Here is a 15,981-nt window from a genome sequence, read left to right on the forward strand (position 1 = left end):
CTCCGCTCATCGCCTCCGGGCTTGCTCATCAGTCATCATCACCGCTACAACCAACAACAGTGTTTGTTTTCTCTCCTCTCATAGGCGACACAGCACCCTACACCCCACCACAAAGACATCTTGACCAACCACGACATTGGAAACTCTCATGGGCGATCCCTCTCTCACACAATCAACCTCACACACACAAATGACCGCATTGTCAATCACTCACTCACTCACTCACTCACCCACCCACCCACCACGACTCAATTAAATCTCACCACATAGCGGTCAGGTTAGAGTAGCCGCACGACCTTGTTCTTATCCGAACTTATTCATTCCCCCGATCCAACCTCCCTCTGATTGGCCTTCCCCTGCCACAGCTTTTGTTCATCGCGAGACCAAACCAACGCGACAATGCCGATCCCGGACTTCGCCAACGAGGCCATCTTCCCGGCCTTTGACGGCCTCCCCATCGAGGACGCCGGCGCCGCCGATCCGCCCTCCTACGCCGCGTCCTCCGAGCCCCCGTCCTACGTGCCGCCGCCGCCCCCGGACCCGCCGTCGTACTCGGACTCGCAGTCTTCCGCATCTGCCGCCACGACGTCCCTGATCGACACGGCGGCCACGACGCCCGCCGCCACCTCCGCCACCGCCGTCGTCACCACGCCCAAGCCATCGTCGCACGACGCGCGGGAGGAGTGGTTCCTCGTCGCCGAGGTGCGGCAGAACATGACCATCACGAAGCCGACCCTCGTGGTCGTGGACCGCGCCGGGACCGAGTTCGCCGTGACATTTGAGGACCGGGGGATCGACCTGCGGCCGGTGAGGCAGGGGTGGACGATCGTCGTGCCGCGGGCGGTGAGGACGGCGCCCAAGGGGGGCAAGAGGGGGTTCGTGCGGGTGCCGGAGGGGAGGGGCACGGGGGTGAAGTACGTCCCGGGCGGGCTGGAGAGGATCGGGGAGCTGGGGGCGAGGGTGCGGGGGGAAGGGGAGGAGGAGGAGGGGGAGAAGGGGGAGGAGGGGAAGGGGTTCAGGGGCAGGTGTGCCGGGTGCGGGAGCCTCGAGGGGGAGGACGGCGGCGCGTTGAAGAGTTGCACTGCGTGCGGCGTCGCAAGGTACTGCGGCAAGGTGAGTCTTCTCCTTTTGATATGTGTTTAAATGGGTTCTTTGCTTGAATTCTTGGGCAGCGAAGAGGGGCAGGCGGGTGGGTGGGGTTTGCTGCTTGAATGATGTGCTGACGTGACCGGGTGTAGGAATGCCAGAAGGAGGATTGGAAGACGCACAAGAACGACTGCAAGATTCTGAGGGGCATGGTGAACGCGTGGGGGTTATGATGAGCGAGGCTTGAGATTTAGGATATCTGGGGTCACGAGAAGGGGGGGGGGGGAAGGCAGGCTCTCGAGGCGAGGACGTGCCCACCGACGACGACGATATCACCGTCTCGCTTATTCGCGGAAATAATAACCAAGTCTGCCGTCCGACCTTTCAGACTATGGCCCTAATCTCTGTCGTCGAGATCGAAGGCGAGCTGGGTCGGCCCGTCAGGTGTGGTGGGCAAGGCAAATCCACGTCCCAATCCAGAGTGCCACGAGTTGCCCTGGTCATGTAATCATGTGAGCGCCAGTTCCAAAGATGCTGTATGATATATTCATGAAGCAGAACGAATCGTAAGGAGTGAAACATCTAATCAACCGGCTCTCTGGTATGAAAGGACCGTGATCGCAGAACCCAGAACCCGAACCCGAACCCCGCCGTCCAACGCCGATTGACACCATACATATCCCGCACCTATCGCCAAGAATAACATATTAAATAAACGCTTCTAAGAGAATGAAGAAGAATCGAAGAGGCGTTCGCATGCCCCGAACATTCCACCCACCACTCCTTGGAAAAACCAGCAAATCGGACCGGACTTAAAAGTAGGCGATGCGCGCGCCCGAGACCTGGGCGTTCCAGGAGACGTAGTCGTTGTCCCAGACGCCGACGAGTTCGAACCCCTCAACGGCGCCGGGCGCCTTGCAGTCCGTCGGCGCCGTGAGGTACGCCCCGTAGGTTGCGTCCCAGGTCGCCCAGCCGCCAGGGGCGACGGACCACCGGCCGAGGTTGACGTCGCGCTGGTTCCCCGGCCCGCCGGCGCCCCAGCCGGTGGACCCGGACGCGGGGGCCGGCTTGGTGGAGGTGTAGACGTCGAGCTTGCGGCTGCCCGAGACGCTCGAGGTGGGCGCGTCGAGGTAGAACCAGAGCTGGCACTTCTTTCCCGCGGCGGCCTGCGGGTAGGTGAAGGTCAGGAGGGCGGTGAGGTCGTTGCCGGCGTTGGAGGTGGACTTGGAGACGACGCCGCCGTAGGAGGAGGGGGTGATGGCGCCGTTGCGGGTGTTGTAGGTGAAGATGGCCGAGGGGGCGAAGGAGGTCGGCGGCGGGGTGGACTGGCGGGCCGAGAGGAGGGGGCTCGCGACGGCCGAGGTCGCGGCGACGAAGAGGGCGAGGAGAGTCTTGGAGAACATTGTGATGGTGAGGGGGGGTTCAGGGGTTAGGTTTGATTTGAGATGTTTTTTGGTTGGTTTGCTGGAAAGGTTCTATGTTTGAGTTGAGTTGTAGATGTACCTGAGGATGAGCTGGAGATGTGTGTGAGAGAGAAGGAAGTAATGATTTTCGCAGCGACTTTGATGGATATTTATACTCGCCTCGAATGCTTAGGATTTCATCAACGTCTCGAACATCGTGACCCTCAAGCAGGCTATCAAGGTGACATGGCCTGACTATCGTGGCTTTCATCCCAACGCCCGAGGCGTTCTCGACGCAGCTCGCGGATCAATCTTTTTTGCACGGATCTCTCAAAAATAGCAACGCCGACATACGAGCACAACCTTTTCTCACCGAGCGTACATCCGTAAAACTGACACAGCCCGAATAATTAGTCCAGCCGTCGGGTCAGATCCGATCAGCCCTACGGGCCTTCTATTCTCTTCCTCCCCCCGATTCCCCCGCGAAAGGTGGCGTTCTCGGATCTGCCAGCTATACGAGCAGAAGCTAGATCACGCGAGGGTAGAGCAGGAAAACGGTGTGCCCGAACCCAGCCAATGGCGAGGGTGACCTCGGAAAGCCTACCTGAACCAACATCCACGATGCTGCCGGCATATGTCTCCGGAACGCCGTCACCTGGTGCGGGTTCTGGGGTATGACGAGCTCGTGTGGTGGAGGCTCAGCAGGTATAAGCTCCCCGGGAGCTGGGCGCCCAATGAGCGCGGGAGCGGGGAATAGGCGGGCTGCAACCTGTCGGGGGTGTCATCGTGGGCTGCGTTTTGTGGCTTGATGAGCTACTGTGGGCTGTGGCGGCATAGCTGTGCTTGACGGTGCTTTAGCATGACCTGAGAGGAAGTTGTAGAGAGTTTCACACACACACACACACACACACATATTCGTCCGTATATGGTACTTTCCGGGATTTTATTTGAGACATGGATACGGGACGTGTTTATAGTGGAGGGTCGGAGGGTTCACTGTATGGCGAGACGAGAGAGATAGACAGACAGACAGACAGACGATCTTGGGTCTTTGGTTTGTTCTATTTCAAGGGCGTAAGACGCGGTGTAATTCAAAGTGCATCTCTTTTCCCGAGGTCGACGATGTTGACTTGGCTGGCGCTGGCTGGCGTTGTGAGTGGGCTGTGTAAGCCGAGCTGAGAGGTCTCTTGACAACGCACATCTCAGCCACACGTATCGCCCGTCCTTGGGCTATGGCGTGCTCACTATTCCGTTCAATGGTTGCTAGTGGTTAGTTTATCCATCGCAAATATTTTTAAAGTGAAGGGGAAGGCTCGTGTGATGGACGCGGATCATGGAGTGGAAAGGCCGTTGCGTTAAATAAGGATACGGTAACTCACAAGTTCACACAATAAACGGAATCATTAATGGTGAGCTGCTGATTAACTTTGAGAGGACTCTGTTCAATGATTTGCTCCATTCTCTCTGTACCCGACACTGCCTGTGCTACACCATGGTTGAAGCAACCAACCTAGCCTGCTATGTCGTAAAAACCAGCAGCGCAGTCATACAAGTCCACCTTTGCAATAGGAAAGATTTCGATCTACTCGCGTTTTTTTTGGGACCTCGAATACAAGGATATCAATACGACCCCCCTTGCGGACTATTACACCTCAGGGAGGATGGCAAAGACGCGGAGCAAACATTCATGGGGTTGGAACACTCTTGTACAACTGCTCAACTGCTGAGATTCTTTGTGCTGTTTCGAGATTGTACGACTTGCCATATGCCTTCCTTAATTCATTCATCATCGAAATCCAAACCACGTACGACGAGTATCCCAGCTAAATTGTGACGAACTACAAAACATGCAGAAAATCGGATGTTAAAAGCAGAGAATCAGCCACTGAAGTTTGAAACCACAACCTTCATTCCCTAGCCTCTCAGCATCACTGGTTTCCCAGCGCCGTCGCCCTCGAGGATCGTCAAGATGATGATCCCCAGCCACTCAGGACTCACCCTCTTCAGCCCCTCCACGGCCGTCAATTTCGCCTCCCCAACAATGGCGATGGTGACGCCTATGCCGACCGCCGTTTTGAACGAAATCAATAACGAGGTCAAGCCGGGGCACCGGAAGTTGGTATCCCCACCCCGGCCTTTCTGGCACGACGGACCTCTGCCCAACGCCTTCGCAGGCCCGCTCTCCGCCCACGAGCTCGCTGGCATCGACGCGCTGACGAGGCGGGACAAGAAAGAGTGCGTCAGCATCTACCTTTGCACCGAGGAGAACTGGGGAGGCGTGTGCCACTGGGCCTGTTTCGACAGCGGCCATCATATGTACCTCCGCTCGCAGTGGCGTTCCAGGATCAAGTCCATCCGGACCAGCGAAGACGCCGAGTGCAAGTTCTTCTTGTAAGCGACATGATTATATCACTTACCTGGTCGCCGGGCTTCGTGTTTGCTAACGATGCGCGTGTGTGTGTGTGTTCTCCCCTCAGCGGCCCTGATTGCAATGCCAGATACAAGACCCAGGATATGAGTTACCCTGGAAACAACTTCAACAAGGAGGACTTTGGCGACGGCGTGGGATGTTTTTACTGCCTGAAGTAAACAGGCTTCCGAGCAAGGTGTTCTGTGATTGGGAGGCTGTCAGAGATCAGTCTGGTTGCTCACCCTGCGGGTTCGAACTGGTATTGAGTGACGTTTCGTTCAGGGTTTTGGCATCGTTGCCTAAGGAATTCATGTTTTTGTACTATTTTAGAGTTAGTTTACCTGGGGAATAACGATGGTCATTGTCAATAACAACTCAGTTCAGATGAACTGCTTTTCGTAACCACCGCTCCTGTGCCTTTGGGAAGAACTCCCCAGCCATCAGTCCAAGACCCCCTGGCCTTTCGACCTCATCTTCTTCTGCTGCGCCTCGTATTGCGCCTCGATGTCGTCTCCAACCATCTCCAAGATATCATAATCATCGTCCATCCCATCTACAACCATGAACACGTCAGGTAAGCTTCCGTATCATTGCAAGGGGGAAAAACCACCGACTCAGCTTACCGCGAACGTCGATCCTGAACTGCGCAATCCTGACCGAGATCTCCACGTCGTCCAACGTCATGACCCGCGGCGACGAGTCGGGCTTCAGGTCGTCCCCGTTGGACAGGAAGAGCACGCTGCGGTCCTCCCAGGAGTCCGACTTGTTGGGCGCCTCGACGAGGACGAGCCGCCTGCTCTCGCTGTCCGGGAACTCCACGTTGCGGGAGCCGCGGTCGTCGTCCTTGAAGTCGCGGAAGCCGCGTGGGTTGTCGTCGTAATCGAACGTCAGGCACAGCCAGGCGTCGTGCTTGAGCGGCTGGAGGGAGGGCCTCTCGCCGACGGTGGTCTTGGAGGACGAGGGCCGCAGGACCTCGCGGACCCGCCACACGAACTGCTCCGACGTGGTCATGCAGGGCATGAAGAGCCCCGCGTTTGTGCGTAGAACGGACAGAAACCAGGGAGATTGAGGACTGCGCGCGGAACTGATGGTCACGGTGGAGCCATCCACCAGCTGCGATTGTCGACTAAGGCCGTACTTTCATATTGCAGTCCAGTGTTAGAATGTAGTCTCGTCCATGTCGAGGCCCACCGAGCCCAGTCAACTGCTTACCTTGGTATCAAAGGTCGGAGTGATAACCCAAATGCCGTCCTTGCTCTCCCAACTGCTGTGGTAGGGTGCGGCTCGCGGGCCCTGGAACCTGCGAGAGCACGCGATGTCAGAAGTGGCCCTGCTGGAGGTCGAGGTCAAGAGCCGGCAGTCTTACTTTGGGGGCGAAACCCTCCGTTCACTTTTTGTTTGCGCGACAATGGGGTTATGGATATCGTGATACAGGTAGTGCGTCTTCTCGCTGGTTATCTTCGTCTTGAAACGGAGCTGGGCGAGTATCTTGTTCAACTTGGGGATGCTGATGCCCTTTGTGGCCGGGCCGGGCGTCGCGCCCGAAAAGGCGTCGGCAGCGTTCGTGAACCGAGGGTCCCCGATATCGACCAGAGAGTCGATGATCAGCCTCGACTCGGCCCGCTGTGAGGTGTTAGACGTTTTGCAAGACCTTGTCTCTTTCGAAAGAGTTGTAGATGCTCCCACCTCGATGACTCTCCAGTTGACGTGGTTACCGACAGTAGGACACCACTGGCCCGGGCTATGATAACGTTGGAAGCCGTCAGGACATGGCAAGATCTGGATTTCACTTACTTCGAAGCCAAGATGGTGTTGCCGCCAACGGCCTCGAAAACCACATCGTTACTGTTTGCTTTGTAGCTGCGGCTCAAGTCTTGGTCACTGCCTCTGGTGGTTTCGCTCTTCGAGTCTCCCCCAATCTCCACGGGCTGCGGCGCAAGACATCAGTTTTTCAAAGACACTCTGGGAAATATCTGGTACAAGGAGCTCACCGAAGAGACCGTCAATCCGATCGCGTGCTTGAACATGTCTCGGTTCTTGTCTTGCTCGACCATTTCATCGTCAGTCAGTGTCTTTGTCGACACCAACATGCCTCCAAGAGTGACTTCATGGCAGAAAAATTGTCCTGCGAGGGTAAGGCGCGGTTCATCTCAGACGGCGGAGTGGTTGGAAGAACGGCCTACCAAACTTTCTGTGAAACTTCCGGATTTCCGCGACGTCCTTGGTATTCCTGATATGCTCTATGTTTTCCGCAAACTCTCGAGTCGGAACAAGGTCGTCGGCGTTGAGGAAAAGCGTGACTCGCGGCAACTGGAAACCCATGAGCAATCCTCACAGAGTCTCAGAGTCTCGGGATGTACTGGGATACTCACCATGTATTTGCCAATCATCCTCTTCGTGGACCTGTTCCGTTCGGAGGACTGGCTGTTCTGGGCGTCGGAGCTCGTCCCAGTGCCTATGGAGAGCCCCAGTCCTGAGTAGCCCATCGCAATCTTGCTGTCCATCGACGACTTCTCAAAATTGTTGCGCACAAGCGAGTTGCGCATGTCGCTCTCGGCGATCACCACGTCGATCTTGGACCCGTCCGTGACGCCGTAGTTGGGGATGGCGTCGGCGACGGGGGTCCCGGAGACGCTACCGTTTCCTCGGCTAGGCGCGTACTCCAGGTTCAGACCTGGACGCAGGGAAAACGCTGGATTTCTTGTCAAAATCATGATAGCAAGGCGGGGGAATGTTGTGCGACGCACCTGGCTTCGGCGCCATCTTGTACTGGTTGTTTGTCGTGTCCGTGTACCAGCCATGCATGACTTGACAGTTTCTCATCACGAGACTCCATTGCAGCTCGTCTAACGCCGATGGACAACTATATCGACACCCCATTAGTCGCGATGTGGCCGGTCAAGAAGCTAATAAAGAGGAGAAGCTCAACTACCTGGCGTTCTGGGACATCTCAATCTTCAACATTTCCTGAGCAACAAGCGATGCTTGGGGCTTGTCAGAGTAGGCGCCTGAAGCCAAGCTTGAAAAACTGGCTGGGGTCTATGACGCCAGTAAGCGATGGACCGACGCCTCACTTGTTGACCCAAATACCTCATTCTTCTGAACTGGTTGGTTAATGCCCAAGGCGGCCAGCGCTGCCTTTGCCTTGTCTCCATCCGTAAAAGGGGAGACCATCTGTTTGAACCTGAGGCTGATGGCCGGCACATTGCTTTCGTAAGGATATGTCTCATCCTGTGACAAAGAGTCAGCGATGTTCTATATAGAGCTATGGCGGTCGGATCATAATGGACTGACGAGAAGGTCTACGTAGTCCTTGAACAACGTAGCGTCTGCAACAGGCGTCTCGTCAAGAAGACAGAATTGATGTTTTGAAATGAGTTGCGACCTTGAAAATTGCATCAGAAGAGGTTGTGTCGGTGGTACACGCGGCAGACCGCGAAGCTCACATGGTTGGGATTCTCTTTCGGAAATCTCCAAGAGTTTGAGACTGAAGTCTTTCCGGGTCCAGTCTGTCACAATTAGCTTCCTCGGGATGCGCCTCCATGACCCGGATGGACCCAACTCCCTGAGTCTTCCCGTCTTTGATCTGAATTAGCTTGATGACAAAGTTCCCAGACTGATATATTTCCTGGACCGTCTGCTGGTCGTGGTCTTTCCTCAGACCGTAGTAGACCTGCATGGACAGCTCCGGCGCTTTGGAGAGGCGTGACACCTGGTCCAGATAGTCCAGAAACGAGAGGTCATAGTCTAGAAGCTTGGAAGTGGGCGAGCTCCATATGTCAAACTCCTTTGCGAGACCGATTCGTCTCATGCCGTCCTTGATCTTAGCCATGGAGACATCCTTCATTCCGGTATCATCGCTAATGCCACACTTCTGCAGCAGGACGGAAAATCCAATGGTGCCTGCTTCTTGGGCAACGGATGGGCCTGACATTATATTGCTGTCGGATGCCGGGATCGGTTTGCCGATTCGCTGAAACGTGACAATGGTGTTTCTGTCGAGCAAGGTTCTTGTCACATCGTTGAACGTCTTGTCACCTCCAGACGGCGGAGGGCTGAGTGGTAAACCTGCCATCTTGAAAGAGTATGAGAATAGGGAAATGTGAGATGGAGAATCGTTTAGACGCGATTAGAAAAAAAAAAAGGTCGCACGTGGAAGAGGCATGGCATTGATTATGTACCGAAACCTCCAGCCTTTGGCTTGGACGGACATCCTTTTCCGGCCCGGGGCATGAACTCAGGTAAAATGATTTGAATCATGCTGAAAGCGAACGAAAGGGACCTCAATGATAGGTTATCTTACCATGTCTGTTCAGCCGTGGGAAGTAATATGGCCCGACGTCTTGGCCGACTCACTTCAGCTGCACGAATGCAGCGTGTCTCATGTCGGCCTGCTTAACTAGTTCCGTGCAACGTCGAGATTCGAAGCGGCACGCGGGAGCTAGCGGCTATCTATATAACCCTGTCTTGGAACTCGGTTTATTCGGCGTTCCCCTGGCGTGGCAACCATGTTGATCCTCGACAGCTTTCCGACCATGGCCGTGGGAAGCCCTTCGAAGAATCCTGTGCAGGCGAGGCTCGAGGCCTTGCAGGCCAAATATCCCCAGTACCACATCGTACTATGGTACTCCGATGCGGGATCGTGCTTCAACTTTCTGCCCGGCACCCGATGGGTTGGACGGACGAGCGAGGAAATTCCCACCAGCCGTACCTTGCCGACCTTCAGGAACGGCACCCGTCACTTCGAGTGTTACTTCATAATCGAGGGAACCTATGAGTATGATCACAAGAAGATGAGGTCAAATAAGTAAGTAGGCATACTATTCGGGTTGTGATCTTGAACGATCAGTTCTTTGCTGACCATGGACAGCTACTCTACGTACGTGGCTTCCACGGCTGAATTCGACTTTGAGAAGAAGCAGTGTATCATGAGGCCCAAGTGAGAAAATTCCGACAGCCTAACCAACTGGAGTATTGCTTCAGGATCCCTGACTTTGCTTTTTGCAGGCCCGAGTTCTCTGCGTCCTGCTGGATGAAATACTTGGACGATGACTTGAGCCTGAAGGACCTGACCCTGCCCGGAACTCGCTGCAGCAGTGCGACGTCCGTTTGGATCAACGACGCAGGGGATCTAGACGTTGAGCCGCAGATCGAAGACAGGAGGCTGAAGTCAAGAATACTCGAAATGCACAAGTACCACAAGAGCAGCATCCTCAACCAGCTGAAAAGCGGCGTGCGGCTTCTCGACCTCCGCTGCGACGGCTTGCGCACCCTCCGACATGGGCCGCTAACTATAGAAAAGCAGCTGGACGACGCACTGGACCAAGTCAAGACGTTTCTGACCGACAACGACTCGGAGACGGTCATGGTGATGCTCAGCTTCTCATCGGCAACCGCCGCGTACGACGCCGCCAAGCCCTGGTCCGAAGGGTACTCGGTCAAGGCCGACGACGTGCCGGAGCACTTCAACAAGGACGTCAGCAGAGAAATGCAGAGAGACAAAGACCTGTATACCGGCACGGAGTGGCCCCGTCTCGGCGACGTGCGCGGCCAGGCCGTCATCTTCCGCGGGTGGGGCCTGGACTCGGGTGCGAACCGGTGGGCCCTGGACTGCCGGCTGCCGGCGTGGGACTCGGTCAACGGCTCCCCGTCGTCCACCAAGGCCGCCGAGCTCGCCGAGCAGAGGTGGAGTGAGATCGTGGAGGACTTCCGCAGCCACGACTCGCTCAAGTCGATAGTCCTGGCGGCCTCGCTCAACCACGACCCCGGGTGCGACACCACCTGGATTCCCCCCTTGCACACGGCGCCCATCCTCCAGAAGAAGGCGGAGGAGCACATCAACCAGTGTCCGAGGCAGCTGCAGCGGTTATGGATCTACGGCGACGACATGGATGAGAAGACAAACATGGCGATCGCGAAGCTGAATATCTGGGGGTCGGACGACGAGGGGGTCAACAGACCACCGCCGGTCGCTTCCAAAACTGCGTGAAGGACAACTCGTCGGGGGATGTTAGCAAGCTCCAGTCTGGGGATAACATTAATCATAATTCATCACACGATAGCTTCAATCATGATTAGACAACCTGAAGGAGACCAGATTGTTGTTCCAAGCACGTACCTGAGAACCAGGCAGAGAAGCCAAGTCGACTTGTTTTTCTTTCATTTTCCCCTTTGAATTCGTGGGTTTGCATGTCTACTTACGTGTTCGAGGAATATCGGTAACTACCACAAGACCGGCCCGAGCCTACGGCCAAAACCGTGGTGTCTACTGCCCAGCAACGCCACTCGCTCCCTGAAGTAGCTTGCACATGGAGGGGGTTCCAACGGTGTTCTAGGTAGCTTTTGAACTATCTGACTTCTATACGTTTGCAGAAGTCCCCATGACCATGGTTCGCGGGCTGAGCTGAAACGCATTCCTTCTAGACTTGATGCTGGCGGCGGATGGGCTGAAAGGTCGACTGAGACACGACAAGACCAGTACTTCCCGGTTTGCTTGCTCGAGCTGAAGGGGATTTACATTCTCATCTTTCCGTTGCGAAGGGATGCTGAGGTATTGAACGAAGACAGTACCAGTGACGCAGCCTCATTTTGTACATGTTGAGACCAAGATCACCAGAATCGAGTGAGATGCACCGAAAAAGACAAAATCAATTGCGGAACCAACCGCACACCAGAATACTTACATACGGATGATTTAGCACTGTCAAAACCCGTGGATTTCAGCCACCATTTTGAGACCCTTTAGTTTACAGCCCCCAAGTGACTATGCTGCTCTCATCAACCAAGAGGTGAGGGGCAGCCTAGCTCCATTGAATAACGGGCTTGATAACCTTTTCAGTCAAGTCAGTCTCAGCAATGATCACGGTCGAGGCCGAAATCACCGCACTTACCTTGCCCGAAGCCATGTCTCGCATGGCTTGGTTCAGTTCTGCGGCTGGATAGAACTTGGCCAGCCTGTCAATGGGAAATTTGCCGTTTTGGTGCATGGCAATGAGCCTCGGGATGAAATCGGAAGGGTTCGCGTCCCCTTCGATCACGCCGATATATTTCTTGTTGGCTAACAAGAATTCTTGCGGGTCTAGTTTGATCTCAACACCAGGCGGCGGGACGCCGACCTGAACGGCGGTGCCCATCGGGCCAACGCACGCAATCATGTCTTCGATAACTCTGAGGACGCCAGTGCAGTCCAAGGCAAACGTCGGGCCTCCTCCGGTAACATCTCTGATATCCTTAACCACGTTGAGACTGTTTCTGGAGTCGATGGTATGCGTCGCTCCCAGTTCCCTCGCGAGTTCTAGACGTTCTGGGACGATGTCGACGGCCACGATCTGGCCGGTTTCGAGGGAGCGGGCCGCCATCAGCGCCGCCAGACCCACGCTGCCGAGTCCGAAAATGACGATGGAATCCTCCTTTCCCGGCTTGACGACGTTCAGAACGGTTCCGGCTCCGGTCTGGAGTCCGCACCCGAGCGGGGCGTAGACGCCCATGTGCTCGACGGCCGAAGGGGGACACCGAACGACCGACTTCTCGTTGACGACGGACATCCTGCTAAAGGACGACTGGCCGAAGAACTGGCTCCGGACGGCGCGACCGTCGGAGGCGAGGCGGGCTGGGGTGCTGCGGTCGCCGGTGCGCACCGAGTTGACGTTGATCGTTGTCGAGTCCGGACACCACGCGCAGTGCCCACTCTCGCAGGTCTTGCACGTCCCACAACTGTTGAAAGACAGGAGGACGGCGTCGCCGACCTGGAGGTCCTTGATCTTGACGTCTCGACCAATGTCGCGGACGATGCCGGCGCCCTCGTGGCCGAAAATGGCGGGGAAGTCGACAAACGGGAGGCCGCCTTGCTGCATCACGATATCCGTATGACCTGAGGTTGAACTGTGAGTTTGTCCGGAAGCAAATCATCAAAGGAGGGAAAACTGCCAGTGTTCACCTACAGACTCCGCTGTACTTCATCTCAACCAGCACCTCATCTGGTCGGACCTCATCGAGGACGATCGGGACCAGTTTGAATCCGGCCTTGACGTGCTCCACCACGTATGCTTCGGTTTCGACATTCCTGAGCCCGAGGCGGCTTTTCGGCTCCGTGTCTTGACCCGCAGCAGCGATGTCCTCAACGTGATCCACATGCCCGGCTGCTGACTTGGGACTATGTGAAAATGCCGCCCTGGTGCCAGGGTTGATACCTAGGGAAACAGCTGGGATGGTTGCCATTTTTTCCTTTCTTGGTTGATCCGCGGTAGTCGCTCAGTGTTGAAGAAAGACGAGATGCAGGCCTTTAAGCACCAAGACGCTGACGACCTAATATCCATCCAGGAAAGACTCGGAAAAGAACAGCACTGCGGAATCAATAGTTCCGCAACGGAACTCCAGATGGGTCATCTATTTTCCAAGGACTTCTGATACGGAGCTTGTCTGGCACCCCGCACTCAGGCAGTCTCGATGGGGTATCTTGCTATGACGGGCGTCATCACCGGGACTTCCAGACTCGCCAATTCTCCATTAGACTTCAGCAAAGTGCGGGGTACGCTGGGATGAACAAGGCCTATTCTTAGTAGACAAAAATCAATGTCGAGGACAGGTTTGAAGGAGGAATAAACAAGTCCTTGATAAAGTCAAGCACCTGTAACCATCGACAGTACCCTACTCATGACTGCATCCAGGACCAAAGCTCCAGAACCTCCACAATGTGTCAAGTATCTTCCATATCATGAGTGCGAATCATAGTCTCATTCCGTTGTGTTCTTCAAGAGCCATTGTCTCTCGGTTGCCTGCTGGTGTGTTTCGAGGTTGGTGTTCAATGGCCTTGAAAAGAAACTCATATTAATCCCGAGAAATGGACTTGGAACTGATTTTCCACGTTGAGTTTACGTTATGCGAAGCACATTGCGTCGCTTATCTGGGCATCTGGCTCACTAGAAACATCAGATCCGTTTTCTTTCCCTTGGTGAAGCCGGCAGGCTCAATATTTATATAATATTCTAAAAAGAGCTGGCTTATGGTAATCAAGAATGACCCTGATAGTCCCCGGTAACCAATCGGAGCCTGACTGGGTTCCAAAATCTGCAATATTCGTCTTGAATTTTATTGCTAGTTTCAAGTGCGCGCCCAGAACAGAAGATATCCTCGGTTGCTGTCTGACGAGAGGGAAAACAAGCGGCTGCTAGCCGTCTGAAGCCGCCTTGTCGACACGGTCTCACAGATCATTGTGTCGACAGAAGAGAGCAGCATAAATCTGGCAGCTTTACCTGCAGTATGGATCTTGGAAGAGGGGTTGCCGAGCATTTAGGTATGCATCTTCGGCATCCTGTGACACCACGCGGAATTCGTTGCCCGGACTGCTCACCCAGGACCCCCGCATTCCCCCGCCTCCTTATGATGCAATGAACACTGCCAAAGTCGACGTACCATTTCTTTGAGATGAAAAACCTGAACGGATATATAAATGAGGGGTTAAGAAAGTGGCGTTGCTCTATTCCGTGATGGACTTTGCAGTAAAGCTGAAATCCGAACTAGCCTACGGTGAAGCAAATCTCACACACCACTGATCATTTCTCTGATACCATACAACCAAGTTTAGGAGAAAATGAGTGAATCCAAGACAGGACCAAGGCTCGCTGGTAAGGTTGTCATAATCACTGGTAAGTGCCCCCACGCTGTAATTAGCTTGGATCGCATTCCCCAACAGTTAACCAGGCGGTGGACATGGCTTTGGCGAAGGAATCGCCCGGAAGTTCGCCCAGGAGGGTGCCAAAGTCCTGATCACCGACATCAACGAGGACGACGGACAAAGAGTCGCCCGAGACGTTCCGGACTCGATCTCCTTCTTCAGGGCGGACGCGACGAGCGCAGAGGACTGGGAGAAGCTGATGGACGCGGCGCAGTCGCGATATGGGCGGATCGATTGCCTCATCAACAACGCCGGCACCACGTACAGGAACAAGGTTCGGGCCGCTGATCACACCACTCGCGTATGAAATGGGGAACGAGAGGCGCTAACCGTGTTCGAAGCCCACCCTGGAGGTGACCGAGACCGAGTTCGACAGGGTCTTCAACGTCAATGTCAAGGGCATCTTCCTCGGGACTGCGGCGTTCATGCCCCGGGTTATCAAGCAGGGTGAGGGCGGTGTCATGCTAAACATTGCGTCGATTGGGGCGGTGCGCCCTAGACCAGGCCTCGTGTGGTACAATGCCTCCAAGGGGGCGGTGTGCACGGTACGCTGTCACCAAGTGGAATGACCGTGGTTGCATTCATCTGATAGCCCGCCACAGGCAACGAAGGGACTCGCGGCCGAGTATGGTGCCCACCAGATTCGTGTGAACTCGGTGTGCCCTCTACTGAGCGGAACGGGACTGTAAGTCAATGTCGTGTCTCTTTTTTGCGAAACCGAGCCCTCTACTGAGCGGAACGGGACTGAAAGTCATTATCGTGTTTCTTTTTTTGCGAAACCGAGCCCTCTACTGAGCGGAACGGGACTGAAAGTCATTATCGTGTTTCTTTTTTTGCGAAACCGAGCCCTCTGACACAACATCGATATCAGGTTCGAGTCATTTGCCGGCCAGGCCGATACCCCCGAGAACAGGTCGAAGTTCATCGACAACGTCCCTCTCGGGCGACTTTGCGAGGCAGCAGACGTTGCGGATGCTTGCCTGTTCCTGGCCTCTGATGAAAGCAAGTTCATCACCGGCATCAATCTGGAAGTCGATGGTGGCAGAGCCATCTGAGAGACTGAAAAGGTTTAAACCCTCAAAGTCCTCCTATGAAGCGTTAAGTCGCTCAGACTCCAGATGTCTGATTCGGTTGGATTCAGGTAGGCTTCCGGGAGGATATATACATCATATTCTGTTAGTAGTCGGAGGAGTTGTCATTGTCATTGTCCTGGTGCCGGATCCTTCCCAATCGCCGTCAGGTTATAAGTCCGCACCGACGAGGAAGGCTGCTTGAATCGAGTCAGATTGATTAACTATCTAATGTCGAGACAAAATATGACTCGTGTCGAGTTGTTACGGACCGACCAGTAGGCCATCCTGGGACCTGAATGGATACACAAAAGACCCGCATTTCTGGGCAGTAAGAAT

At 55.0% G+C, this 15,981-nt stretch overlaps 7 protein-coding genes across 7 annotated transcripts; 4 read left to right on the forward strand and 3 right to left on the reverse strand.

Annotated features, from left to right (window-relative positions):
• Window positions 1-39: 39 nt before the first annotated feature.
• CDEST_13431 (Putative Zinc finger, MYND-type) lies at window positions 40-1,872 on the forward strand. Its single transcript, XM_062929587.1, has 2 exons — window positions 40-1,113; window positions 1,239-1,872. Exons 1-2 carry the CDS (start codon window positions 400-402, stop codon window positions 1,317-1,319), a joined length of 795 nt encoding a protein of 264 aa, XP_062785638.1. The 5' UTR covers window positions 40-399; the 3' UTR covers window positions 1,320-1,872.
• Window position 1,873: 1 nt separating this feature from the next.
• Window positions 1,874-2,489, reverse strand: CDEST_13432 (Putative ubiquitin 3 binding protein But2; the record flags this gene model as incomplete). The annotated part of the gene is made up of 1 exon (XM_062929588.1): window positions 1,874-2,489. The coding sequence occupies one exon, from the start codon at window positions 2,487-2,489 to the stop codon at window positions 1,899-1,901; it is 591 nt and encodes a 196-aa protein (XP_062785639.1). The 3' UTR covers window positions 1,874-1,898.
• Window positions 2,490-4,458: 1,969 nt separating this feature from the next.
• On the forward strand, window positions 4,459-5,078 carry CDEST_13433 (uncharacterized protein; the record flags this gene model as incomplete). Its single annotated transcript, XM_062929589.1, has 2 exons — window positions 4,459-4,880; window positions 4,967-5,078. 2 exons carry the CDS (start codon window positions 4,459-4,461, stop codon window positions 5,076-5,078), a joined length of 534 nt encoding a protein of 177 aa, XP_062785640.1.
• A 261-nt stretch (window positions 5,079-5,339) lies between these two features.
• CDEST_13434 (Putative membrane attack complex component/perforin (MACPF) domain-containing protein) lies at window positions 5,340-8,974 on the reverse strand (the record flags this gene model as incomplete). Its single annotated transcript, XM_062929590.1, has 14 exons — window positions 5,340-5,452; window positions 5,523-6,036; window positions 6,112-6,199; window positions 6,266-6,522; window positions 6,586-6,640; window positions 6,694-6,827; window positions 6,891-7,024; window positions 7,083-7,209; window positions 7,272-7,591; window positions 7,647-7,762; window positions 7,832-7,938; window positions 7,990-8,130; window positions 8,194-8,284; window positions 8,346-8,974. The coding sequence occupies 14 exons, from the start codon at window positions 8,972-8,974 to the stop codon at window positions 5,340-5,342; spliced, it is 2,826 nt and encodes a 941-aa protein (XP_062785641.1).
• Window positions 8,975-9,407: 433 nt separating this feature from the next.
• On the forward strand, window positions 9,408-10,888 carry CDEST_13435 (Putative PLC-like phosphodiesterase, TIM beta/alpha-barrel domain superfamily; the record flags this gene model as incomplete). The annotated part of the gene is made up of 3 exons (XM_062929591.1): window positions 9,408-9,706; window positions 9,770-9,838; window positions 9,907-10,888. The coding sequence occupies 3 exons, from the start codon at window positions 9,408-9,410 to the stop codon at window positions 10,886-10,888; spliced, it is 1,350 nt and encodes a 449-aa protein (XP_062785642.1).
• A 517-nt stretch (window positions 10,889-11,405) lies between these two features.
• Window positions 11,406-13,277, reverse strand: CDEST_13436 (Putative alcohol dehydrogenase, zinc-type, GroES-like superfamily, NAD(P)-binding domain superfamily). The gene is made up of 3 exons (XM_062929592.1): window positions 12,840-13,277; window positions 11,790-12,769; window positions 11,406-11,729 (listed from the first exon to the last, which is right to left on the reverse strand). Exons 1-3 carry the CDS (start codon window positions 13,114-13,116, stop codon window positions 11,700-11,702), a joined length of 1,287 nt encoding a protein of 428 aa, XP_062785643.1. The 5' UTR covers window positions 13,117-13,277; the 3' UTR covers window positions 11,406-11,699.
• Window positions 13,278-14,369: 1,092 nt separating this feature from the next.
• On the forward strand, window positions 14,370-15,905 carry CDEST_13437 (Putative short-chain dehydrogenase/reductase SDR, NAD(P)-binding domain superfamily). The gene is made up of 5 exons (XM_062929593.1): window positions 14,370-14,543; window positions 14,599-14,846; window positions 14,914-15,117; window positions 15,175-15,257; window positions 15,444-15,905. The coding sequence occupies exons 1-5, from the start codon at window positions 14,489-14,491 to the stop codon at window positions 15,625-15,627; spliced, it is 774 nt and encodes a 257-aa protein (XP_062785644.1). The 5' UTR covers window positions 14,370-14,488; the 3' UTR covers window positions 15,628-15,905.
• The last annotated feature ends 76 nt before the right edge of the window (window positions 15,906-15,981 follow it).

The sequence above is a fragment of the Colletotrichum destructivum genome, chromosome 9, assembly GCF_034447905.1.
Source record: "Colletotrichum destructivum chromosome 9, complete sequence".
NCBI classification, from domain to species: domain Eukaryota; kingdom Fungi; phylum Ascomycota; class Sordariomycetes; order Glomerellales; family Glomerellaceae; genus Colletotrichum; species Colletotrichum destructivum.

Coding starts and splice junctions, on each gene's coding strand:
- CDEST_13431 (XM_062929587.1), top strand. CDS start 400: ATGCCGATCCCGGACTTCGCCAACGAGGCCATCTTCCCGGCCTTTGAC. Junction 1,114..1,238: donor TCGCAAGGTACTGCGGCAAG/GTGAGTCTTCTC, acceptor GACCGGGTGTAG/GAATGCCAGAAGGAGGATTG.
- CDEST_13436 (XM_062929592.1), bottom strand. CDS start 13,116: ATGGCAACCATCCCAGCTGTTTCCCTAGGTATCAACCCTGGCACCAGG. Junction 12,770..12,839: donor GATGAAGTACAGCGGAGTCT/GTAGGTGAACAC, acceptor GTTCAACCTCAG/GTCATACGGATATCGTGATG. Junction 11,730..11,789: donor GAGACATGGCTTCGGGCAAG/GTAAGTGCGGTG, acceptor TTGACTGAAAAG/GTTATCAAGCCCGTTATTCA.
- CDEST_13437 (XM_062929593.1), top strand. CDS start 14,489: ATGAGTGAATCCAAGACAGGACCAAGGCTCGCTGGTAAGGTTGTCATA. Junction 14,847..14,913: donor GCACCACGTACAGGAACAAG/GTTCGGGCCGCT, acceptor CCGTGTTCGAAG/CCCACCCTGGAGGTGACCGA. Junction 15,258..15,443: donor CTACTGAGCGGAACGGGACT/GTAAGTCAATGT, acceptor CATCGATATCAG/GTTCGAGTCATTTGCCGGCC.